This window comes from Puma concolor, chromosome A2 (genome assembly GCF_028749965.1).
Source record: "Puma concolor isolate L17-30 chromosome A2, mPumCon1.1.hap2, whole genome shotgun sequence".
NCBI classification, from domain to species: domain Eukaryota; kingdom Metazoa; phylum Chordata; class Mammalia; order Carnivora; family Felidae; genus Puma; species Puma concolor.
In genome coordinates this window covers 169,434,465-169,459,415 of record NC_141668.1, presented here as the reverse complement: position 1 = coordinate 169,459,415, position 24,951 = coordinate 169,434,465, and the positions used below count along the sequence as shown (strand labels likewise).

The 24,951-nt window shown below is 61.5% G+C and overlaps 2 protein-coding genes across 3 annotated transcripts in view; one reads left to right on the top strand and one right to left on the bottom strand.

Annotated features, from left to right (window-relative positions):
- ATCAY (ATCAY kinesin light chain interacting caytaxin) overlaps window positions 1-24,951 on the top strand; it is a 90,082-nt gene that overhangs the window by 28,803 nt on the left and 36,328 nt on the right. The window contains exon 13 of one of the 2 annotated variants that reach the window (XM_086699494.1): window positions 57-1,038. The exons of the other annotated variant lie outside the window; for it this stretch is intronic. Within the exon in view, the coding sequence (XP_086555620.1) occupies window positions 57-66 (10 nt within the window). The 3' untranslated portion in view covers window positions 67-1,038. Of the gene's footprint in view, window positions 1-56; window positions 1,039-24,951 lie in introns of those variants that run through there. 2 annotated transcript variants of the gene reach the window in all.
- Window positions 10,002-23,121, bottom strand: DAPK3 (death associated protein kinase 3). The gene is made up of 9 exons (XM_086699488.1): window positions 22,999-23,121; window positions 21,911-22,053; window positions 15,165-15,525; window positions 14,854-14,983; window positions 14,596-14,644; window positions 13,996-14,022; window positions 12,812-12,964; window positions 12,025-12,070; window positions 10,002-11,640 (listed from the first exon to the last, which is right to left on the bottom strand). Exons 2-9 carry the CDS (start codon window positions 21,970-21,972, stop codon window positions 11,104-11,106), a joined length of 1,365 nt encoding a protein of 454 aa, XP_086555614.1. The 5' UTR covers window positions 21,973-22,053; window positions 22,999-23,121; the 3' UTR covers window positions 10,002-11,103.

Sequence of the window (24,951 nt, the reverse complement as noted above, 5' to 3'; positions counted from 1 at the left end):
AAAAAATTTTTTTAAAAACAGTAACAACAGCCTGGCCTGTGTTTATCCCTGTCCAGCATGTCCTGAGGTGACAAGACTACAGAGAAGGACAAGACAGAAGATTCCAGATGGCAAGAAACCTCTGTCAGACGCCCTCTGGTCCTGGACCTCCTCCCCGCCTTGTCCTGACGCCCCTGTCTTTGGAGGGGGCCAGTCCCCGCCATCCATCTCTGAAACCCAGCATCCTTTTGAGCTGCTTGAAAACGTTTTTGTTTCGTTTTGTTTTCAAACAACGCGGTATGTTCCAGAAAAGGACCCGGTTCTCAGCCCTCCACACTCACGAGCTCGCGGCCGAGAAGAGGAAGACGCCCCGGGGCGTGGCCCGTGTGCCCTCGACGGCTTCAGAGACCCCCTCCTCGCCCTCACCACCACCATCACTGCACAAAGTCTTGGCTCAAGACCCTTCTCTGGTTTGTCACCTGGCCCACCCCGGAGCCACGGATGCCCGCCAGCTCCTTGGCCGGATCTGGACTCGCTCTTGTGCCTTTTCTCCTAGAACACCCCCTGCGGCCCTGGGCACGTGGCCCAGAAGCTCAGCACCCCCAGCAGCGCTGTGCCCCGGGGACCTCCCGTCCCGGCACCTCATGGCTTTACATTTGACCAGCTGCCCTCGCCTCCATCTCCCAATCTTCTTTGGGATTAATGGAGTCCACAATGGCACACGCGAGCTGCTGAGAATCACCCCCGCCCCGCAGTTGCAAACCCGCCCCCCCTTCTAGAACATTCTCAAGCCCCTTCAACGGACGCCACACCACAGGGCAATCGTGATCAATACCTCCTACTGAGGGAATGAAGTGTCCCCGCTTTCCTGACCCCCCCCCCTCCAACACAGGGTTGGGATGAGCCCCTCAGGTTCCCGCCATGGGAAACCGGCTCTGAACCGCGATACAGGAAGATACAGGTTTATTGCAGGTTTTGAGTGTTTCGAAGTTCACTTGGGAAAATAAATCCCAGTGGCCTGGATGCTTACGGAGACCTGCGGTCAAAGGAGGTAAATTTGCCTTGGACAGAAGTCAGACTTTTCTAACGTGGTCCGCACGCCCGTCAGGGTGGCCTTTAGAGGTAGTGAGTTCCCTGTCCGTGGAGGCATTTAAGAAAAGGCTGGAAAGTGCTTACAGAATGTGGTCCTCTGCGGTCCCCTCCGATCCTCAGAGTTTCTATTTCTATGAATCTGAGCAAAAGTTGAGCGGGTACCTTCTCCAGGCCCCTCTTCCCGGCCCCCGTTGCTGGCTTCTTAACGGTCTAGTTCAAGTGCCCTGGGTATGAGGTTCTCGGCCTCAGGGGAGATGCCGGAGGCTTCTCGACCTGGGCGCATCGAGGTGTTTTGGGTTATTCTGATGCCAGGAGGGAGCTGGTGGTGTTTGGTGCTGAGGGAAGGGAACACCCGACATTTTGCCCCGTGGGGGAGGCTCCTGAAGGTCCTGAACGTCATGGAGCCATCCCGCGTCCGACGCCAGAGGCTCCGCCTCGACAAACGCGCGGTCTGGGAGCCGAGTTGGGCCCCGCATCTTCTGGGTCGGCGCAGCTCTGCCCCAGGAAGGCTGGGACGCCTGGGCGGGGGGGGGGGGGGGGGGGGTCTTATGTTTGTGTTTCTGCTGTGTTTCCCAAATGTCAAATAAAGGACGGGACCGTGTTCCGGGCCCAGGCGTGTCACCCAGAGCCTGAGGCGGCCGAGGCCAGCGGATGGGCCTCTCCAAGCTGCCCTCCAACAGACCCCCACAGCCCCCTGTTCCACCTGTCGCCTGCCCCTGCCCGGAGCGCCTCCTTTTAGGAGGGTGCCCCAGGCGTCCCCGGGGCCGCCCCAAACTCCAGGCCCGGGAGGCAGGCCCTGTTTGCGGGGTCCACGCGGGGCCTCCACGAACACAGTAACCAGTAACCGGGGGAGGAGGCCGGAACCGGCTGCACGCTGAGCGCTGGGAACTGAGGCCGTCCGCCCCGTGCGACAGTGCGTGCCTGCGGAGGCGACAGAGGAACGGACCGAGGCGGGCCCCAGCCCACTGTGACGGGGCCTGCAGCCACGCAAGAAACCCCAACAGGGACCAGCTGGTTCCCCGCGGCCCGCCCGCCGCCCCTCCGGACCACCAGCAGCCACGGACAACGGGCAAGCGGGGCGAGGGACCCCAGCTCGGCCGCCACGGCGGCCCCTCCAGGGTAGAGAGAGGCCCCGGGAGGCCGTCCCCAGGCGGGAGAAGCCCCACGGCACGGCTCCCTCCACACGTGTCCACGCGGGCGGCCGCCCGCGGCTCCCAGCGGCTTCGCGAAAGATGCGTCTCGGGGGCAGTTCCGGCCAAGATGCAGTGGACCGCGAGCCCCCGTCGCGAAGGGACGCCGGGTTTCCCTCCTGTGACACGTGGGTCGTGTCCTCGGTCGTGGCTCACACGCTCATCCTAAGGACGGCCAGTGTTGTGGTTTTTACACCCAAAGTCGTCGTGACTCCCGTCGTGATGTTCAGACGTGGTTTCCACGGGCTTTGGGGGATTTGTGTGGAAATAAAGAGGCAGCAGCTGAGAAGGGACGGGGGTCACTGGTGTCCACTTCCCCGAGGTGTGACGCTGGCCTGGGTCCGGGCGCAGAGGGGCGACCTGGGGCAGCCGTGGCCCTGCCGCTCTTGCTTCCGGGGGGCCCCCGGGGCCGTCCCCAGGGCCCCTTCCGGATCTGCCTCTCTGTGACGCAAGTTCCCTTCCCGACCCCAGTCCGCTCTGGAACCAAGCAGGGTTAGCAGGTGACAATGGTAATAGTTTAATTACTGTATGTATATAGACCATTATTGCTACTTCTGGAACAGAAGACTATTTCCTCTCTACGCTCACACCGTTCCCGACACCGGACTGGGGAAGGGTCCCCACGCTCTCCAGCTCCCGGGGATTCCCCCCCCCCCACGTCCTGTGACCCGACACCGGGCAGTCCGGGAGGACCCCGCGGGTGAAGGGCTCACCCCCACCTCGGGCGCCAGTCGTGAGGGCTGGGCCCCCAGGTCACCCCCACGATGTCCCACTTGGCCAAAAGCCAGGGGCTCCCACAACCTTCCCCTAGCAGCTCACAGAGCTCGGAAGAGGTTTCCTTGCATCTCACCTGCTGATGACAAAGGGGCTAACTCGGGAACAGCCCGAAGAGGGGCGCGGGCCAGGGCCCCGGTCGTCCCCGAGCCGCCGGCTGAAGCTGCCATCTGTCCCGCCCACCACCCCGTGGCTCTCGGGACTTTCCGGAAGTCACCCCGTCAGCATAAGCGCAGGGCTCGTCACAAACAGCAAAGGGCACTGCTTTCCTTCGTCGCTCCGGACCTAGTAGGGAGAAAAAGACTATTGTCCCCCGCCCAGAAGTCCCGAGGGTTTAGGAGCGGCGTGTCAGGGAGGCGGGGACCAGGTGCTTCTCTCTGGTCACACATCACATAGCCCAGAAGAGGAGCCTCGGGTGCCAGGAGCAGGATGGGCGTGCACACAGGTCGCTGGAGTCAGGAAGGCGCCCGTCCCGGCCGCGGCGGTGGCTTCACCGGGCGGGTGGCACGGGGGTCACGGGTGCCACTCCCATCCGGGGGTGATGGGGCCACACGTTTTGTCCCAACCCAACCGGGTCTCTGATTACCCTGAGGGGTTTCTTGAAACCTCATTCGTTCATTCATTCATGCATTCATTCACTCGTTTCGTTCACTTATTCGTTTGTTCACTCATTCATTCACTCACTCATTCATTTCTTCATTCACCTGCTGGCACCCGGCCTAGTGGAGAAGCTTGACCCCTGGGGACCAGGAGGAGAGGCTGGGCCCTGTCCCGGAAGGAAGGATCCTCTCTGGTCTGAGACCCAACAGAGAAGCAGCAGTTAGCAGGCCAGCGGGCAGGTCGCGGGTGTCCCCCGTGGAGGGCCCAGCCCAGGCGAGGGCCCCAGGGGCCGGCTCAGCAGGTGTGAGGGTTCCAGTGGGACCCAGTGCTCAGTGAGGACCTGACCTCTCTCTTTGCTAAATTTACCATCGGTGGCATTTAGTACACTCGCGACGTTGTGCAACCGTCAGTGCTATCTAGTTCCAGAACATTCCATCTCCAGCAGAGGGAAACCCTATCCCCGTGAGCAGTCGCCCCCAAGCCCTGGCACCCACTGACCTACTTTCTGTCTCCGGACCTTTCACACAGAGGAAATCAAACACTTCGCGACCTGTGGGCCGTTTGGGGACAGACGTGTCACACAGGTGGGCCGACACCAGGAGGCCTCCCACGGGTGCCCTGCCCGGGCCTCTGTCTGGGCACGGCACTGTCACCCGTGGTCTGGGCTCCGTGCCCCACAAGGAGGCTCCCCGGAAATTCTTGCCGCCCAAACTGGGTCACAGGCCACACCCCGAAGCCGGCTTCCCACACCTGCCAGCCGGCCAGGCGCCTGGCGGGGCTCAGGGGTCAGGGGTCCAGCCACGCTGTCAGTCAAGGAAACCGAGGCCCAGAATGGGCTGGAGGTGGGAAGAGGAAGTGAGGGCCACGCCCCCCACGACCTTTGCACCAGGTCAGTCCTGGATGGGGCCACGCAGGGAGTCCTTCACCGGCTACGACAGCTCTCCCTCGGCTGTCACCGCGGGGTTCCTGCCGGCAGAATCGGGGGAGGGAGGTCGCGGAAGCCTCGGGGACGCACAGGGCAGGCCGCGGGAGTGAGGGTGTCGGGACAGGGCAAGGGCAGGTCCCGCTCCGGGTCTCCCCCAAGCTGCGGCTGGCCACACGCGGGGGGGTGGGGGTGGGGGTGTCAAGAGAGCCAGAGCCGGACGGTCGTCAGAGCGCGAACAGGAGACTGAACTCAGGCCCCGCCGCAGCGGGCAAGCGCTCGGTGTTGCGGCCGGGGACACACGGCGCTCCGTAGCCAGAGAGAGGTGGCCTGGTGGCCAGAGAGTCGCTGAGGGGAGACACGAGGGTTAGGGGGGGAGTCTGGCTAAACGGACTTGGCAGGATTCTCGCCAGCACCAGGTTCCTAGGTCGAGCGCAAGGAGGAGGCCCCGTTGAAAAGGAGCTCAGCGGAGCCAGGCTAGTTTGGTCAAGGAGTCAGCCTCCGCCGGGGCAGTGGGGAGGTGACAGGAAGAGGGTAGGACTTGTGACCACGTGTGGGGACCCCGGATAATCCAGGGGAGGCTCCCAGCCACAGTTTGCGGGGACGAGGACATAGTGCCCCCCTTGGGGGCCCTCATCAGGCCTCCACCGGCCGCTTCCTGAGCCGGGAAAGGACAGGATTCTGGGGTCGGGGAGCAGGGGTGGGAAGGCCCCAAGCATAGGGAGAGAGGCTCTCTTTGGGTTTGAGCCCCCACCTCCAGAAGGTTTCATGAAGGGAGGTGGGGAGAGGGAGGGGGAGGGTGGCCTGCCCCTACCCCTCATTTACCTGCTCCCCTGCGGTCAGAGCTGGTGCCACAGGGTCTTTGCACATCCTGTTTTCACTTCCCTGAACCCCTTTGTCTTATCCAAGCCTCCTCCCTCTGGCCTGCTTTGCCTAAATCACTGTGTATCCACTTGGACGGCCCCTCCTCCAGGAAGTCTTTCTGGTTCCTCCACCCCCTCCCTCTACACAGGGAGGGCCAGGTACATCTTATTCTCCGCTGTGTCCCCAGTACCCCACAAGGCAGGGCCCACAGAAGGCAGGGGCCCCCTAAACGGTAGGGGAAGGAACGAATGAAAGAGGAAGGCAGGAAATCAGTGATTCGAGCCACTTGGGACAAATGGGGAAACTGAGGCCATGGGTGAGAGGGAGCTGTTACAACCCGAAGATGAAGCCCCTGGCCCTGGTCTCCAGAGGCCTCCCACCCCTGCTCCCCAACCCCGGAGAAGGGTGGCGAGGCCCTGAGAGGCAAGGGTTGGGGGGGGGGCTCACCCAGCTGGCGAGTGGCAGAAGCAGAACTCGAACCCAGGATTCTTAACCGGTGGTTCCTTACGTGTGTCGGGGACTCTCTGGTGTGTGGGGGCCGGGCCCGCCCTGGGACCCTTTTGGGAAGTCCTCAGGGTCAAAATCATGCACGGGCAAAAGATCCATTCGGAGCGCAAAGACGGACAGAAGGATTTCACTGGAACAGAAGACAAGCGAGAACAACTCGCCTCCGGGGTGCCGGAGGCTGGGGAGGGATCGTGACGGCTAGTGGAGACAGGGCTTCTTTGTGGGGGTGATGGAATGTTCTGGAATTAGAGGTGGTGGTTGCAGAACACCGGGGATGCACCATATGCCAGTGAATCATTCACTTAAAAACGGCTAATTTTGGGGGCACCTGGGTGGCTTGCTCGCGGAGGCGTCCGACTTCAGCCTCGGGTCTGATCTCACGGTTCGCGGGTTCAAGCCCCCATCGGGGTCCGCACGGACAGCGCGGAGCCTGCTTGGGGTTCTCTCTTCCTCCTCTTTCTGCCCCTCCCCGACGTGCAAGTCTCTATCGAGGCAAATAAAGAAAAACGTTAAAAAAAATCTGTGGGAAGCACAGACCGTGTGCAATTCAAACTTCAGGGTCTGTGAGTGAAATCCTTTTATTTTTTTTAATGTTTATTTTTGAGAGAGAAAGAGAGGGACAGAGCGTGAGCAGGGGAGGGGCAGAGAGAGAGGGAGACACGGAATCCGAAGCAGGCTCCAGGCTCCGAGCTGTCGGCACAGAGCCCAACACGACGCTGTTGGTCTGTGTCTCACTTTTCAAGCTGCTGCGCGGGGCTGGACGGAGAGAAGGTTTGGGGACTGACTTTTCTTTTTCTCTCACAAGGGGGCGCTAAAGGCCTCCGGGGCCGAAGGAGCATCTCGGGGCTGGCGGGGCGGCTCCATAGGCCCCCTCCCCGCCCCGTTATTAACAGCAGCGCCCCATGTGCGCGGGAGCCGTGGGCTTGGCCGGCCCTGCCCTCCTCCCTGCACCTGCTCACGACCCTGGGCGGGGACACAGGGCACGTCGCCTGCCCCCCACCTGCAGGAAAGACGGCACCCCAGGGACCCAGCATGGCGACCCCCCCCCCCCAGTCTAAGAGGATTCATGCTCAGGGGCGCCTGCTTGCTGCCCCCAACACGCCTTTCCTTCATCCTTCACTGCCGGCGAGGGACACGGATGGGGCCACCGTCCCTGAGGGAGGGCACGACTGGCAACACGGGGAGGTAGTGTGTTGGCCAAGAGCCGGGAGCCCGACGGGGCGGCCTTCGAAGCCGTCTGCCTCCCCTTGCAGACAGCAAGTGGCTCCGCTGTGGCCCCGCGTGGCCCCTGTGGCACCTGCCCACCATCTTCCACGGAGGGGCCCCCACGACAGATCTCGACGGAAGCAGCAGGATCGTCCACGCCTCAGGACAGCGCCGCCCGAGGTGGTGGCCCCGGCCTGCTCGGCCCCCCGGAGCCCCTCCCCTGCCTCAACCCGGGTGCCCGCCCCTCTTGACCCTCTTCCCCGCCGCCCACTGGCCCGGCCAAGCGGCCTCTCGCCCACCTGCTGCCGTCGGCCGCGCCTGGTCCTGAAGGTGGGAGCGAGACAGGGCCTCCGTCGAGGGCCAGGCCGCGGATGAAATCTCAACCTGGGCACGTCCCCGCCTGAGGGGGCCGCAGGCTGGAAATGGCCGGGCACAAGGCGACTCGAGACACCAGCTCCAGGCCCACGTTCCAGGGTTTCGGAACCGCTTCTCTTTCCGGGGAACACACTTCAACCCACGGGAGCCACCCTGGGTGCAAACCCCTCCCCCCCCGTTACCCCTCTGCCACCCACTGGGCCCCGGGGTCCCTCTGCTGCCGACCGGGATCCAACCAGAACGTTCTGCTCTCCCCTCCCACCGTGCCCCTGACACCATGCATGGAGCCCCCTCATTCAGCGGGCGTAACGCTCTGCCCGCGGTCCGGGCTCAGCCCCACGGGCCTTCCGCTTGTCCCGAATCCAAGCCTCCTGTCTTCCCGACCAACCGGTTTTCAAACTGGGGCCCGCACCACCCCTGCTCGGGATCAGTAATTTGCTAGCACAGCTCACAGGGCAACAGCCTACTTACTAGATGACCCGTTTATTTTTTAATGCTTATTTATTTTTGAGAGACAGAGCATGAGCAGGGAAGAGGCTGAGGGAGAGGGAGACACAGAATCCGAAGCAGTCGGCACAGAGCCCGACGCGGGGCTCGAACCCACAAACCGCGAGATCATGACCTGAGCCGAACGCTAAGATCACTTAACCGCCTGCGCCCCCCAGGCGCCCCGAGACAAACACCAGTTTCAAACCCTTCCTCCGGCGAACTTCACACACTGCAGCCAAGATCTGAGCCAACCGAAGGGCGGGAGGAAGGCAACCCGTGGTTCCCATAGTCTGTCCCCCCCCCAATCAAGAAACAAGCACGACGACACCCCTACTTTGCACAAGGAAAAACCGGACGGCATCTCCAGTAATGGGGTGTCTCCAGTCTCTGTGGGTCAGGGGTCCCGACGTGGCCCGCCCGGGTCTGAGGCTCAGCGTCACCCCGGAGGCCGCAATCCAGGTGCCAGCCAGGCCTGGGTTCTACCCGACGGCTCCACTGGGGAGGGGTCCGCTCCTAGGGCCACTCACGCGGCTGGTGGGCCTTCTTCCTTGCTGGCTGCCCCTTGCCATCTGGGCCTGTGACATGGCAGCTCGCTCGTGAAAGCCAGCAAGGGACAGTCCGCCAGCAAAACGGAAGCCACAGTCTTATGTGGCCTGATGGGGGGACGGACCTCGTCACCTCCGCTGTATTCTGGTGGTCAGAAACCCCTACTGGGCCAGCCCGCCCTCGAGGAGCGATAGCAGGGGCAGAGATCAGAGCCTGCGGGCCAAGGTCAGAGTCAATAACTACGTTAGCCCCAAGCTCCGCAAAGTGCTTGCACCGGCCGGACGCCCTGGCTAGGTGTGGTGTGGCCCCAGAGGGGCTCCCCGTGGACACCCCTCCCCAGGTAGGAGGGGGTGGGGCCGAGTGTTTGCAAAGCAAGGACACCTGCCCCTTATCCCGAGGAGACGCTGGGAATCTAGGCCCGCAGCCGGGCGGACCCTGGACAAAGCGGATGTCGGTTTGTACCCGGTCTCATTACTCCCTCCTCTCCCACGTCAGGACAGACGTCGTCTCAACCCTCCGCAGCCATCGCCCAGCGCCCGCCACAGTGCCCGGAATGGGCGAGACCTGCTCGGCACTGGCTGGACGGGTGCCGTCCAGCGGTCCCTGGGCCCCCGGGGGGTCTGGAGGCCATCTGGCGCCATGTGGCAGACGGGTGCGGCCTGCCGACCTTACACACGTTACGCACACCAGGGCGCCCCCCCCCCCCCCACGACCGGCTCTGTGCCACGTGACCCACGGGGCCGTGCCGCTCAGTCATCACCTTGAACCCCAAAGGGCCAGACCAGGTCCTGGGCTGGACGAGCCGGCCGTAAAGGACAGTCAGGGACGAACGGCGGAGACCCGACTGAGCTCAGCAGTCAGTGAGCTGAAATCTACTGAAATGCTAAAACTTGAGCTTGTTCCCCCAAAAGAGATTAAAAAGGAGCGATGGTAAGTCGGATCTCAATGTTTTCCTTTTAGTTAAAGTAAAAACAGAACACGAGTGAGGAGAGATGCGCCCCTGGGTGTAGGGCACCACTGACCCCAGAGCTCCAGCTCCCGGGAAGAAAGTAAAAAGCATTCCCTTTTTGGAACCACGTGCCAGACCCAGAGGCAGCAGCAGGGGGAACAAGGTCCCCCCCATCCCTTCCCAGCGGACGGGGTGGACGGGGTGACCTCTGTGCCGGCGTCCTCACGCTGGGGCACTGGGGCCCGGCAGCATCTGAGGCGGCACAGAGGGACAGAAGGCCCCTCTGACTTCGTTCCAGCTGTCTGGAAGCTTCCATCGCAAGTGAGACCTGCCAAACCCCAAGATCAGGGCAGCCTCCGAGGCCCCCCAGGTCTGCCCTCATCTTCCCAAAGAGCATGGGGGCAGCAGTGGAGGGGAAGAGACACGAGAGCCAGGCGCGGCCGTGGCACTGGGTGGCCACAAGACTGGCCGCCCCGGCCGGGGCCTGAGCACAGAAAACAGCCACGTGTCGGGGAAGCGGGGCTTTATTTCCTTTAGGCACATGCACGTGTGATACACAGAGCTCGCGGACGGGTACACGGCGGGCCCCACCCCGGCGCTGGGGACGGGCCTAGGCACACGGGAGGACACCTCAGGGGGCTCCTCCCTCCCCCGGGCCAGGCTGGCCTCTGTCCGGAGAACTCCTCTCGGGCAACGGAGGGGCCACACAGATGTCACTCGCTTAACCCAAACCGCGGCACAAGCGCAGAGCACGCGGCCAGAGAGCCTCGTTTTGGTGAATCCGGGACCTTGGGGCACGTTCCCTGGGGCGCAGGGCCCTGCTCGAGGGCGGCACCTAGTGGCGGGTGCGGGCACTGCCCCTGCAGCCCCTCCTCCACCTTCTCTGGCCCAGCGGGGAGGGTTCGGCCGGCCGCAAGCAGCCTCAGGGGCTCGCGGGGCACTCGGGGGACACTGGGCCTTCGCAGAGCACTCTGGGGGCGACTACCCCACAATTCGGAAGGCAGCACTGGGACGGGAGGCAGGGGCGTGGCCGGGCCGTGTGGGTCATCGCGTGCGCTTTGTGACAGGCACGGCAGAGAGGAGTGAGGGGCAGCGATGGCTCCTGACCCGGCACCTGGGGCCGCCTGGGCCTCAGAGAGGGACAGACACAGCTTCTGCATCAGGGTCCCGCGTCCAGCCTCACGCCCCCTCGCCACCCGCCCCAAACCGACGCCTCAAGGGCCGGGCCATCTCCTCAGCTCGGGCCCTGGTGCCAGCTCAGCCCAGGGGGCGCAGGGAGGGCTGGGGACCGGGGGGGCCGGGTCAGAAGCTGCCTCTCGTCTCTAGAAGAGGTGGGACCTCGGCGTCCGGCAGAGGCAGGTGAGACCCACCACCCCCCCCCCCCCCCCGCCCGCCCCCGGGTTCCGAGCTCCAGGCCCAGGCCTTGCACGCGGCTGGCCCCGCGCCGCCTGGCCGGCTCTGTCCCGCGGTGCCCGGCGCTCGCGGGGCTCTCGGGGCTCCCCAGGGGACGCTGACCCGGAAGCCGCAGGACAGAGGGACTGAGCCGGGGGAGGGCGGCCTCGGGTTCCCGGCCCCGGGAGCACGTCCCGGCCCCGCCCGCCCGCCAGGCCCTAGCGGAGGCCGCACCCCCCGGCCTGCAGCTTCTCCTGCCCCATGGCGCACACCAGGTCCTGCACGAAGCGCATCTCGGAGGCCACCTGCTTGGCCAGGGCCTCGTAGCGGTTCTCCAGGCGGCTGAAGCGGCGCTTGAGCCCGCTGGCCCCCAGCAGGGCGCCCTTGGCCTCCTCCTGGGCCTGCCGCCGCAGCGCCTCGGTCTTGTGCAGCTCCTGCCGCAGCCGCCGCAGGTCCTGGCCGATGCTCTCGTTCTCCTCCCGGTACCAGGCCTCCTTCTCCTCGTAGATGGCCGTCAGCGCCTCGATGTCCTCGTGGAACAGGCGCCGGCTGTGCTCCAGGCCGCGCAGGCCCTCCTCCGCCGCGGCCACCTCCTCCAGCACCTTGGAGAAGCGCTCGAAGCTGACGTACGTGTTGTTGGGGGGCATGCTCGAGTGCGACTTGATGGTGTACTCCTTGAGGCGCGCCGTCTTCAGGCGCCGCCGCTCCGGCTTCCGGCCGCCGTCCTCCCGCCGCACGTTCCGCCGCCGGATGGCCTGCGGAGGGAGAGGCGGGGCCTGAGGCGGGCGGAGCCTAAAGAAAGTCTTACCGGCACGCGGGGGGGGGGGGGGGGGGGGACTGGTTCCGGCATTTCCCTGCCAGAGACCCAGGGGAAGGAGACACAGGCCGCCTGGCCCTTCACAGAAGACTGCCGCGCCCGGCCGAGAGGCCACCCCGTTCTGGAGGTTTCTGTGCAGGGAGCCGTGCCGCGTGCAGAGGGCCTGGGTACCCCACCGGGTATCACATGGAGGGGCTCCCACACCATCCCCGTGCACACCCCGCCCTCTGCCAGCCGGGTCCACTCCCCTGGGGACCCTGCCCGACACTCAGGCCTTGTCACACCTGCCGTCCTGGAGAGGGAGCAGCCCCGCCCATCTCACCTTGATCCAGGAATGCTCCAGGCTCTGGGCGATGGTCATTCTTCTCCTAGAAAAGCCCCCCCCCCCCACCCTGGTTAGTCACACGCCCGCCACGTCCCCATCCTCCGACGAGGCTGGCGGGGAGAACAGAACAGGGAAGGGGTTTTCTGGGCCCTCCCCCCGCAGCTCGGCTCTCTGCCCCCACCTCACACGGCTCACAGACACTGGCCCCCTGGGGACGCCCCTCCAGCCGGGGGCAAGTCCCTGAAATGACCTTGGAACTACCTGCACCCTCAGAGCATCCACTCGGATCAGCCAGCAAGGAGCCCATCAAGAGGCCTGCTGCTCTGGGGTCGTCACGCTTTCCGAGCGGTTTTGTTACCGGGGACGGGACCTAACGCTGGGTCTCGCCAACTCAGGCGCCCACAGGAGGGACAGGCAGGCGGCAAGAATGGGCGGCTCGGGCCAGGGAGGACTCTGGCCAAGAGGAGCACCTCTCTGGGAAGGAGGGCTCCGTGATGCCGGAAGCTTTAGTCCTCCCTAGGAGAAGACCCCCAGGAGTCTGCAATTGCCCACGAAACCTACCTTCAACAGGAGTCACAGCTCTCAACCAGGATTCTCAACAAGGATCCATTCACAGCTCTTAAAGACACGGCGGGGACCGAGCTAAGCCGTCCACTGGCCCGCTGCCAGGCCGTGCCCGACTCCCAGTGACGAGGAGGGGACAGCACGAGGATGTGCTCTTGTGGACCAGCGGCCTCCCCTGCCCGCCCCCCCCCCCCCCCCTCTGCCCGGCCAGCGCTCCTACTTGGGGTCTTTGACAAGCAGCCGGCGGATGAAGTCCTTGGCCAGCTCACTGGTGTTGCTGAAGTACTCCTCGTCGAAGTCGTAGTTCACGGCCGAGATGTTGGTCAGGGTCTCCTGCTTCGTCTCGCCCAGGAACGGGGAGGCGCCGCTCAGACTGGAAGACGGGCACGGGGCTCAGCGGCCCCTGTACTCGCCCCACCGACACGCCGCAGCCTGCGCCACCCCCCGGGCCTCCCGCGCACCCCGGCCCCTAGCCTCCCACCACACAGCACAGAAACCTCGCGCCCAGCCTCCGACGGGGACTCAAACGAGCGGGCAGAAGTCTCTAAGGAAGCTCGAAGCACGTCCCCCAAATGTTCAGCGATCAGAGGCCACACCGACAACCCGCGGGGGAATCCCTGCCGAGTGCGTCCACACACGGTCCGGGCACGGCCCGAGAGACCACACAAGGACATCGTGGGCCTTCCTGATGAGCCGCGCTGGGGGGGCCACACCACCGCCCCCTGGGGCTCTGGGCACACGGCACTGTGACGGACAGGGAGGAGTACTCATCTGGGGGCACCCGGGGGGCTCGGTCAGTCAGGCGTCTGACTCTCGATTTCAGCTCAGGTGACGATCTCACCGTCGTGAGACGGAGCCTTGGGTGGGGGCTCTGCACCGACCGGTGGAACTCGGGATCCTCTCTCCCTGACCCTCAGGTGCTCACGCTCTCTCTCCCTCCCTCCGAGTAAACTTAACAACGACGACGACAAAAAGATGCCAGCGTCATGGGAAGACGGGTGAGGGGCACAGAAACCGCACTGGTTTTGTAGCTGTTTTGAAAGTCTAGCCTTTCTTCAATACTTAAGAACGTAAAACTATGAAAAAACCCATCGTGAGGCACCGTCAGGGTGCATCGCTGTGCCACCTGACGAGGGAGGAAAACGCAGGGGGAGCCTGCCTGGCGCAGGGGTGGAGGCGAGGAACAACCCAAACGCGGCACCCAGGGAGTGAGGCCGGGCCGGGCTGCTGGCCAGCAGGGAGGGAGGACACACGCGGTCCCCACTCGGCCCTGCACCAGGGGGTGTGGGGCCTTCTGAACTCACACCTTTCCCTCCTGCACAAATTCATTCACCCACCCAGCCACCCAGCATCCTGCCCCAGCAGGGCCCCAGGAGAAGCAGGAGGCCCCAAGCAGGCACTCACAGGATGTAGGTGATGACACCAATGCTCCTGGAGAGAACACACGGGAAGGACAGTCAGCTCAGTGGCGGCGGTCAGCACCCCAATTCCCAGAATCTCTCAACGGCTGGGGATCCAGAAGCCCACGGCCCCCTCTCCTTCAGGGTCTGCAAGGCCTCCACCGAGGGCCTCTGTCTCTCCCGCCCTGGCGTCTCAGGGCGAGATATGAGCTCATCTGCCCACACCACCTGCCAAGGCTCAAATTGGGGGGGCTGGGGGGGTGCAGGCATGGGCTCGAAGGCGGGTTGACAAGCTCCACGAAGAGTGAGACAACCAACGTTTCGGGCTTTGAGGCTCCCGGTCTCTGCTGCCTGTTTCATTTTTAACAACGCCTTAAACACAAGAAGACCACTCGGGACCCACAGACCCACTCTGGCCGCCGGGCCATCGTTTGCCGAGCCCCGTTCTAAGTCGACGGTCTGTCCTGCCCACACCCAGCAGATGGGCCACATCCCCCCTGCGGCTGTGGCCTGGCAGTGCTCACGGATGGCTAGGGGGGTTCGGGTGCTTCGTCCCAGGGCGTGGGCCAGCCCCCCACCCCCACCCCAACCCCCCGCCACTCACCACATGTCTGCCTCCAGACCCAGGGGCTCGTAGTTGACGATCTCGGGAGCTGCGGGGACGGGGAGAGAGACGGCGTGGGGTCGGACGCCGGGTGCACCTGAGGCAGCCCCAGGGACGCGGCCACGGGGAGCGGGTGGCACAGCCCGCCTGCAGGGACCGCCTGGCGGGGGGGGGGGGGGGCAGGAGGCCGGACACCAGGGCTCGGGAGAGGACACCCGAGGGCGGGACCCAGGCCCGAGGCGCCGCACGGAGCCGTACCCACGAACTCAGGGGTGCCAAAGATGTTCTTGAACTCGTTCCCCGCCTCGATCTTGTGGGCGATGCCGAAGTCGATGAGCTTGATGCGTGGGTTGGGCACGTTCTTGTCCAGCAGCATGATGTTCTCTGGCTGCGGGAGAAGGAGGATGCCGCTGCCCAGCCGGCCCCGCACCCCCACCGGGCCCAGGCCGAGGCGGTCTGCGTCCCCCCACCCCCGGCAGCAGCAGCCCGTGGGCGCGCTCTGAGCCGGAGCCCCTTGCCGCCCCCACGCCCCAGGTCACCCGCCCCGGCCGGGCCCCCGCTCGGCTCACCTTGAGGTCGAAGTGGGCGATGCGCTTCGAGTGCAGGTAGTGGACGCCGTCCAGGATCTGCTTGAGGAACTGGGTGGCCTCGTCCTCCGTCAGCGACTCCTTCTCCGCCAGGAAGTCGAAGAGCTCCCCGCCCGAGACCAGCTCCAGGATGAGCACCACGTCCGTCTTGTTCTCGAAGATGTCGTGCAGCGTGATGATGTTGGGGTGTCGGATCTCCCGCAGGATGTTCACCTCCCGCTCGATCTCCTCCCGGCTGACGCCCCGCCGGCTGGACGACAGGCGACGCTTCTTGATGAACTTGGCCGCGTACTCCTTCCCGGTGCCCTTCTGCCGGCATTTCCGCACAATGGCAAACTGGCCGCTGCGGGGACAGCGGAGTGAGCGGGACCCCGCGAGGGCCGGGGGGCGGGGAAGCGGGAAGGTTGCAGGCTTCCAGAACCTTCTGGGACTGCACCTCCCAGCCCCGCCCCTCCGGGAGTCCACGCGGCAGGTGCAATCTGGTGGCTACGTGGCATCTGTGTGCCACAGAAGGAAAGGGACACAGCTCGGGGCTTACGGAAGGGAGCTGGAGTCCACCGTGGGGCCAGGAGAAAGCGGGTGACAGGAGACACGCTGAGGACCCGCTCGGGGAGCCCGTGCCGCTTGGACGCGCACAGGTACTTCCGCGTGGGCAGGAGGCCAAGGGCTCGCACCCAACACTCACCACCCCATACGCCACCTGTGTCTCAAGGGGGCAGAGGGCTGGGGCAGCCAAGAGGGGGTCTTTACTTTTAAGTGACACAATTCTATACAAACTCGACTTTCCAGCCTATTTCATCAGGTTTAAAAATCTAAGAGAAAAGAAATAAGCCACTGACTTTGAAGGAGCTTCTTACACAACCGGCCAAGTAAAAGCTGACAAAGAGAGGACAGGGGACCGGAGCGCGCCCACAGAAACAGGCTGGCGGTTCCCCGAGAGGTTAAGCACCGGTTCCAGGCGCCTCGGCAATCCCGCCCCAGGTGTCCCCCCAGGAGGAAGGACAACACGAATCCACAGAGAAGCGTGAACACAAATCCTACGTCAGCAGGATTCGCGAGAGCCTAAAAGGGGGACACAACCTGTGTCCATCAGCAGATGAATGGACACATAACGTGTCCACCACACATGCACAAGTCCCTCCGCCACCAGCAGGAGCGAGGCGCCCACCCCCGCCGCCCCGCGGACGAGCCCCGAACACACGACGCTCAGGGAGGGAACCAGACACGAGAGGCCACGCGGGGTGTGAGTCTGCATGTGTGAAACGTCCAGAACGGGCTCCTCCACGGACGGGAAGGGGGCTCGTGGGGGCCGGGGGCGGGAGTGACTGCTGATGGGGACGGGGCTTCTTTTTAGCATGACGGAATGTTCTGGAATTATTTGGAGAGATGGCTGCAAAACCCTGTGAATACACCAACGATCACTAACTTGCACACTTGAAAGGGGTGAACTGCACAGTATGTGAATTACATCTCAAGACAGCTGCTACTAAAAGAGAGACAGAAAGCCTATTCGATGCACTCTGGGGAGCTGTCCAACGTCCAAATTATTCTGCTATCCAGGAACTTAGTTACATGAACTTACTTTAACTCAAGAGCTGACTGAAAAAGGCCAGACAGCGAATATTTTTAGCCTTACGGGCCATGTGGTTTCTGTCATAATTCTTGTGTGTTTTTACAACCTTTCAAAAAAAATAAAGAACCATTCCAGGCTCCCAGGCAGGCAGGACCACACTAGGCTGGGCCGGATTTGGCCCAAAGGCCACAGTTTGCTCTGTCCACGTCAGCGGGGACCAATTCCAAGACAGAAAGTACACGTTCCAGACAGAAAACTTCACGGCACCTCCAGGGCTCGAGAGAAAACAGGCTACATGAGATCTCGGGGAAGTGAGGGAGAGAGCATAGAGGAAGGAAGGGCAGAGACGGGGGCGGCCAGGCCCTCTGAAGCTGGCGACGGCAGACGGAGGGCAGGCCGGCCAGAACGACCCTGGGAACAGACAGAGGTTGGGGCGCCTTTGCCAAGCCAACACGGACCTCAAAAAGACCGAGGGACCCAACCGGGTCTGTCCGGTAAGCGGACCCACCCACGGTGGCGTCACAGATGTGCTCTACGCACACACAATTGGAAGATGGGTGAAGTTCAAGTTGGGTCAGTGGGAGATGCAAAATTAATACTAACGCGGCGGGCTGAACAACAGTCCCTCCAAAGACACCCACGTCCAAATCCCCAGAACCTGTAAATACAGCACTCTCACGACAAAAGGGACCTTGCAGGAGGGAGCAAGCCAAGGCCCCTGAGACGCTGGGGGTGACCCTCGGTGCCCGGGGGGTGCCCAGCGTCCTCAAGAGGTCCTCACAGGAAGAAGGCAGAGAGACAGGTGGACCCCACGCTGCTGGCCATTGAGGACGGAGGACCGGCCGAGAGCCAAGGCTGTGGCATCGCTGGAAGCCGGAAAAGGCCGGAGAGGGGTCTCCCTGGGGCCCCGGGGGTACCAGGCCCGTTTTAGACTCCTGACTTCCAGCCCTTCTAGGCCACTAAATCACGGTGAGTTGTTACAGTGCTGACGGGAGACTCAAGCACTGATCTGAGAGCCAAGTGCACGGGTCAGCCGAGAAAGGCAAAGCGTTCCTGATCAGGCCTCGCCCCGTGCCCCCTGATCTGCCCCAGCAGTCCCTTGGGACATTATGCTCCTGCCCCCCCCCCCACGTCTCCACTAACAGTCCCCCCACCCAAAACGCCTGCCCCTCTCCTCTGCCTGCACCAGCCCAGCTAATTCCTCCAGGCCCACCTCCCGTCCCATCACAACGCCCCCATGGTAATGACATCAGATGCCAAACACTCACCACGTAGCACTGTGCTAAGTGCTGGACCTGTGGCCTCATTTTCAAATACAAGGATTGTTTTTCCCTGCTTTACTTTTTTTTAAAGTTCATTTTAAGAGAGGAAGGGTGTGTGTGAGCGGGGAAGGGGTGGGGAGAAGAGACAGACAGACAGACAATCCCAAGCAGGCCCCATGTGGCAGCACAGAGCAGGATGCAGGGCTCGAACCCACGAACCGTGAGATCATGAGCCAAAACCGAGCTGGATGCTTAACTGGCTGTGCCATCCAGGCGCCCTTCCCCTGCTGTATCTAAGCGGAGCCAACAAATGGAGACGAGTCAGGCAAAGCTCATGGGAACAGGAAGAAAGACACTACTAAAGGGTGAACCGTGTCCCCCAAAAGTCCATGTGTCAGCCCTAACCCCCAGCACGTCAGAATGGGACTATCCAGAGACAGGGCCTTTCTAAAGAGGTGATTAAATTAAAATGAGCTCACAGTGGGGGCGCCTGGGGGGCTCAGTCGATTGAGCATCCAACTTCGGCTCAGGTCACGATCTCACAGTCCGTGAGTTCAAGCCCAGAGGCGGGCTCTGTATTGACAGCTCGGAGCCTGGAGCTGCTTCGGATTCTGTGTCTCCCTCTCTCTCTGCCCCTCCCCCGCCCGCACTCTGTGTCTCTCTTTCTCTCTCTCTCAGAAATAAACATTTAAGGGCGCCTGGGTGGCGCAGTCGGTTAAGCGTCCGACTTCAGCCAGGTCACGATCTCGCGGTCCGTGAGTTCGAGCCCCGGGTCGGGCTCTGGGCTGATGGCTCAGAGCCTGGAGCCTGTTTCCGATTCTGTGTCTCCCTCTCTCTCTGCCCCTCCCCCGTTCATGCTCTGTCTCTCTCTGTCCCAAAAATAAATAAACGTTGAAAAAAAAAATTAAAAAAAAAAAAAATGAATAAACATTTAAAACAAAAAAAAAAAAAAAATGAGCTCACAGGAGTGGACCTGAATCCAATCTGACCCGTGTCCCTGTAAGAGGGGAGTAGGACACAGATGCACAGACAGACGCACAGCCCTACGAAGCCACAGGAAGAAGATGGTCATCTGCAAGCCCAGGACAGAGAGCACAGGAGGAACCAGCCCTGCTGACACCCTGATCTTCCGACTCCCCGCCTCCAGCGCTGGGAAAGCACGACTGCCTGCTGCCCCCAGTCACACTACTGGGTCGCGCGAGCCGATAGGGGCACAAACGCCACTCTACGAGGTGGAAGCCAGAGCCAAGTCCACACCTGTCGACCCACAGACTAAGTCATTTCTCGAGACCATCAACGTGAACTCCAGCTAGGAAGAAAGAATCCCCCGACCCCTCCCAAAGACACACACACATACAAACTTGCTTCCGGGTCATTTGTCCCCATGGCCCCTGGGACAAGAAAACGTGGCCCTGCTTCACTCATGGTCCTCGTCAGCACGGCGAGGCCCAGCAGCTAATTTGCCAAGACGGTTAGCGGTGACACCGGGGGAGACACAGCTGGGCTGCGGGCCCCGCCTTCAGGGGTGCCAACCGAGCGGGGCACAGGATGCACACTCTTTCCAACGTGCAGGGCCACAAGTCGCTGGGACACCTAATGGGCCCGTCCCAGGGTGGGCAGGTGGAAGCCAAATAAATGCCTGCCTCTGGTTCCAGACCCCCTGGCCTTTGCAGGGCCTGGTCTCCAGACCCGAAGCCCACTTGGCCACTCGCGGTCCGCATGGCCTTGGGCAAGCTGCTTCCCTCCTCTCAGCCCCCGCTTCCTCATAAAGTGGGGATGACGACCACGCCCCCCCCTTGTGAGCGACATCTATAATTTATACAAACTGCACCACAGCCTGTGTGGCATCCAGCGCCTTTAATTCCTCATTTCATGTTATCTCCGAGCACCTTCTGGATCCTTACATACAGCGGCACTGTCCCAGATGACAGCCACCGGCCACACGGTGGCCCGCCAAGCCGGTCCAAACGGAGATGTGGAGCACCGGGGATGCCTCAGTCGGTTGAAGTTCCGACTCTTGATTTTGGCTCAGGTCACAATCTCCCGGTTTGTGAGATCGAGCCCTGTGTCCTGCCCCAGTTCTGGGCTGGCAGCATGGGGCCTGCTTGGGATTGTCTCTCCTTCTCTCTGCCCCTCCCTCCCTCCCTCCCTCCCCCAAAGTAAATAAATAAATATTAAAAAAAAAAAAAACGAAAAACTGAGATGTGTTGTCAGCTTCTAGAAACACACCAGATTTCAAAGCTTCATAGAAAAACAGCAGAATTTTTCCTTCGTAATTTTTACCGCGCAAGCAAAAAGGTCATACTTCGATCTGTTGGCTTAATTAAAATGTATTAAAATTATTAAAATTGACACAGCCTCTACCAAATCTCAATATACTTCCTACGTGGCGAACATTATACAGGTTGCCTGGCTCTTTTTTCGTTTTTGTTCTTCTAATTTTTTTTTAACGTTTTTATTTATTTTTGAGAGAGAGAGACAGAGTACAAGCTGGGGAGGGGCAGAGACAGAGGGAGACACAGAATCCGAAGCAGGCTCCAGGCTTTGAGCTGTCAGCACAGAGCCCGACACATGAACCATGAGATCACGACCTGAGCCAAAGTGGGATGCTTAACCGACTGAGCCTCTGAGGCATCCCTGGAACAGGGGTTTCTTTTTTTTTTTTTAATGTTTACTTATATTTGAGAGAAAGAGAGAGAGAGAGAGAGAGAGAGAGAGAGAGAGAGAGAGAGAATGAATGGGGGAGGGGCAGAGAGAAAGGGAGACACAGAATCCGAAGCAGGTTCCAGGCCCTGAGCTGTCAGCAGAAAGCCCGACGTGGGGCTCGAACCCACACGCTGCGAGATCATGACCTGAGCTGAAGTCGGAGGCTTAACCGACAGAGCCGCCCTGACGCCCCTGCCTGGCTCTTTGTTAATGGCTGCATAATATTCCATCTACGGGGGCGGTGGTTCCGTGGCAGCCACTGAAGAGGCTCCCCGCCCTCTGTCCATAAAAATCCTTACAGCAACTCTCCCTGTTCTCAGGCCACGGGGTCCGCACGCATACACATTCCCACTGAATAAATTCCTAACAGTGCAAATAGTGGATTAAGGGGAATATGCACAGGACGTGTATGTTTCCTTCGTATTTCCTTCAGACTTCTGCCGAGCTACCCTCGGGAGGAGGTCCTAACACATTTTCAACAAGAATGAGGTTTGGGGGAGGAGTGAGGGGAGCTCCATTCTCTACCACTCTGTTAAGGAAATTCCTAAAGGAGGGACTTCAGAATCCCAAACGGGCCTGAAATACTTTCTCAGCCAAGGCCTGATGCAGGGCTCAGTTATTTACATTCCCTTTTGGTGACATCATAGGGCTGGTCAGCAGCGAACTCACCAAATAAGGTCTGAGGCTCCGGCAAGAAAAAAAAAAAAAAGGATGATGTCTGGCTAGTCCAAGGCAGGGGTGCTCCCGGGGGACAGGAAATCAGCTGCCTGGCTGGAACGGGAAACGTCCTCTCTTTCCCACAAGAATGCTAACCAACTGGCAGGGATGTGGGCCCAGACAGGGGGCCTCTCCTGGAAACGTGCAAGGGAATCGGTCACCTCCCTCAAGAAAGGATTAAACAGAGGGACAGACCTTTACCACCTACCGCTCTGTCTCACGCCACACGGCAGGCACTCTGTTAGGGGCTCCATGTGCTTGATATGTTTCCCCAAGGGAAAGGCACAGAGAACGTCAGAGCAAGAATTTGCGGACGGGGCCGCCTGACCCCAGAGCCTAAGTTCCTTCTACCAGCACACGGCACTGACTCACCCCGTCTTGGAGGGTAGGAAAGAGGACAGGAGGGGAGACGCCATCCAGAAAACCCCGCAACGCCTCCCTCCCGCCCCCGAGGCCCGCGCAGAGCTCACCTGCCCAGCTCCTCCCCCATCTCATAGTAGTCCTCCACATCTTCCTGCCTGAATGTTGACATGGTGGTCGGTCGGCCTTCCGGTGCCTTCCCCTCCAGTGAAAGGCCGGAGACACGATCTCAGGGAGTCCCTTAGCTGTGACCCTGGAGGAGACAGGGCAATAGGGAAGACGTGACATGCCAGCCATTTCTCCTAGGGAAGAACAACCTGCCCCCCACCCACTCCCCGAGATAAGTTCCACGCTCCTCACAGAAGGCACATGCATGTGGCGGGCGGGGTACTTTCCTGCGTTAGCGCACTTACACACCCCACCACCCAAAAGGGTGGCAACCCCACCGTGCCACCTTGGCCCCGTAACTCCGCCAGACCCAGACCTCTGGCTCCCCACACACTGCCCCAGCCTTTCTCTGCCTCTCCTTCCTAGGTTTCTCCCAACCTGCTCAGCCAAAGCCCACCCCTACGTTCCTGCAAGTTCCCCCACACTCGTCACACCCCCAAAGCCAGGGGCTCCCTCACTCCTACCCAATTTGCTAAGGTGCTCCAGTCCCGACACCCACCTCCCTGCCCACCAGCCACGTTAACCCCTCCTCGGCCTCACCCATTCCCCCCACAAACCCCCTGACCGCCCCAGATCTCCTAAGACCTTGCGCGGCCGTGTGCTTCCCCCCAATCCTGAATTCCTCAGGAACTGAACAATGGCTTCCAAGCCCCTGCAAGGTCCCTGCCCGCCCTTGCCTCCCGCTGACGTCCACCGCCCCAAGGAGACTAACTCTTCCCCGCTCCTCCCAGGCATCCCTCCAGGTACCAGAGGCTCCCCAGCCCGTCTCCCCGGCCACATCTGAGAGTCTCCTCCGTTGTCCTCTCCCCCAACCTTCGCACACGCTCTAGGGCAGGCCCCTCCAAGGTCTCTCCCAGCCCCAACGACCCCGCTCCGGCGTCCCCCAGGCCGCCACGCCCCTCGCGAGCCCGGACCCAGTCCTTTCCCCGGCCCGCTTATCCCAGGGGTCTCCAGACGTCCCCCCAATGGCCCCCGAAGCGCCGCCTCGGCCTCCCCAGACCGCCGGCCGCGGGCCGCGCCCGTTCCGCACCCTCCGCGGCTCCGCGCCCCGGGCCGGCCCTCTGCCGCGCTGGCCACCGCCGCCCTCTCCAGCCCAGCCACCGCGGCCGCCGGGACGCGCCGACCTGCGTGACGTCACCGCGCCCGCCGGGGCCCGCCCTCGGGAGGCGGGGCCCGCCGCCCATTGGTCAGCGCGCCCGCCGCTCGTGACGTCCCGCCCCACCCGCTGCCTCCCAGGCCCCGCCCGCTGGCGTCGGGGCCCCCGAACCCGGATGCCGCCTCGCCACTGGCCGCCAGGCTCGTCGTCACGCAGCACATTGGCTGGAACTAACGTCGGTCACACTTAGGAAGTCGGAAGGCCGACTTCCGGCCCCCGGGCTGCCCCACCCGCTGTCCTCCGACCCGGGTCCTGAAGCTGAGAGGTGCGGTGCTGAAATCCTGCGTCCCTCTCTTCCTGCCCTTCCTTGAGCAATACGTACGCGAACGCAAAGCCCAGCTCCCGCCTGGCCGCTCCTGGGGTGGACACCCCCGGGGCCGCTTTAGTCCCTGAGTTGCAGCTTCCTCCTCTGTGAAATGTTACCCCCATTCCAAATACACAAAAATGCAAATGAGGCCAGTCCGGTGTCCCCTGTCGTGCTTGACCCTTGACTCCCAGGGTTTCCCGATAGGTGCTACAACCGCTAGTTAGTACGTACCAAACTATGTTACTATTTCTCCCGTTCTACAGATGGGGAAGCTGAGACCCAGAGAGGTTAAGTAACCCACCCAAAGTCAAACAGCCAGTAGATGGCATAGCTGAGATTCATTCCCGGAAAGACCCGAACCCAAAGCCACTGCTGAACCACTGCAGATGCCACCTGACAAAAGACCCCGTCTTTTGACTTTCACCAACCACCCTGACCTCATGCCATTACCATGTCTCCTGATTGAATCGTTACATCTTAGTCTGGTACACTTGTCACCGCTGGAGAACCAACACTAACACATTATCCTAACCAAGTCCACACTTTATTCAGATGTTTTCCCTAATGTCCTTTCTCTGCCTCAGAATCCCATCCAGGACCCCCCCCGTGATATTTAGTCCTTAGAGTCCTCTGGCTGTGAGCTTCTCACACTTTCGTTTTTTGAGGACTTTGGTGGCAGTTTCAAGGAGTACTGGTCAGGTATTTTGTAGAATGTCCCTCAACTGAATTTGTCTGGTGTGGTTTTCGGACACTGGGGTGATGGGTTTTAGGGAGGAAGACCACAGAGATCAAGTGCCCTTCCCATGACACCTTAACAAGGCTCCAGAATACCAACAGGACATCACTGTTGATGTTGACCTGGGTCACCTGGTTCTAGGCAGTGTTTTGTCAGGTTGCTCCAGAATTCGTTCTTCTTTCTCCCTTTCCCATACTGCATTCTTTGTAAGTTACTTATGCAAAGCCCATAGTTAGGAGTTGGGACATCATTTTTCTTGGGGTGAAAAAAAAGGCCTGACAAGCTATATATAGGAAATTAGACTTGGGCACGTGGCAGACATTTTCTCACAAATGAACAGATCAAACCTCTCTGGGGCACCTAGGTGGCTCAGTCGGTTAAGCATCCAACTTCAGCTCAGGTCATGATCTCACAGTTCGTGAGTTCCAGCCCCATGTCAGGCTCTGTGCTGACCGCTCGGGAGCCCGGAACCTGCTTCAGATCTTGTGTCTCCCTCTCGGACCCTGCCCTGCTCAAGCTCTATCTCAAAATTAAATGTTAAAAAAAAAAGGGGGCGCCTGGGTGGCTCAGTTGGTTAAGCGTCTGACTTCAGCTCAGGTCACGATCTCGCAGTTTGTGGGTTTGAGCCCCGCGTCAGGCTCTGTGCTATTAGCTCAGAGCCTGGTGCCTGCTTTGGATTCATTCTGCGTCTCCCTCTCTCTCTGCCCGTCCCCAACTTGCACTCTTTCTCTCTCAAAAATAAACATTAAAAAATAGTAAGTAAATAAATGTTAAAAAAAATTTT

Excerpts from the sequence above, each read along its gene's own strand:
- DAPK3 (XM_086699488.1), bottom strand. The coding sequence starts at position 21,972 with ATGTCAACATTCAGGCAGGAAGATGTGGAGGACTACTATGAGATGGGG. Across the intron at positions 14,645-14,853 it reads TGGCACCCCTGAGTTCGTGG|CTCCCGAGATCGTCAACTAC; the intron begins GTACGGCTCCGT and ends CCGTCCCCGCAG. Across the intron at positions 14,023-14,595 it reads GGTCTGGAGGCAGACATGTG|GAGCATTGGTGTCATCACCT; the intron begins GTGAGTGGCGGG and ends TGTTCTCTCCAG.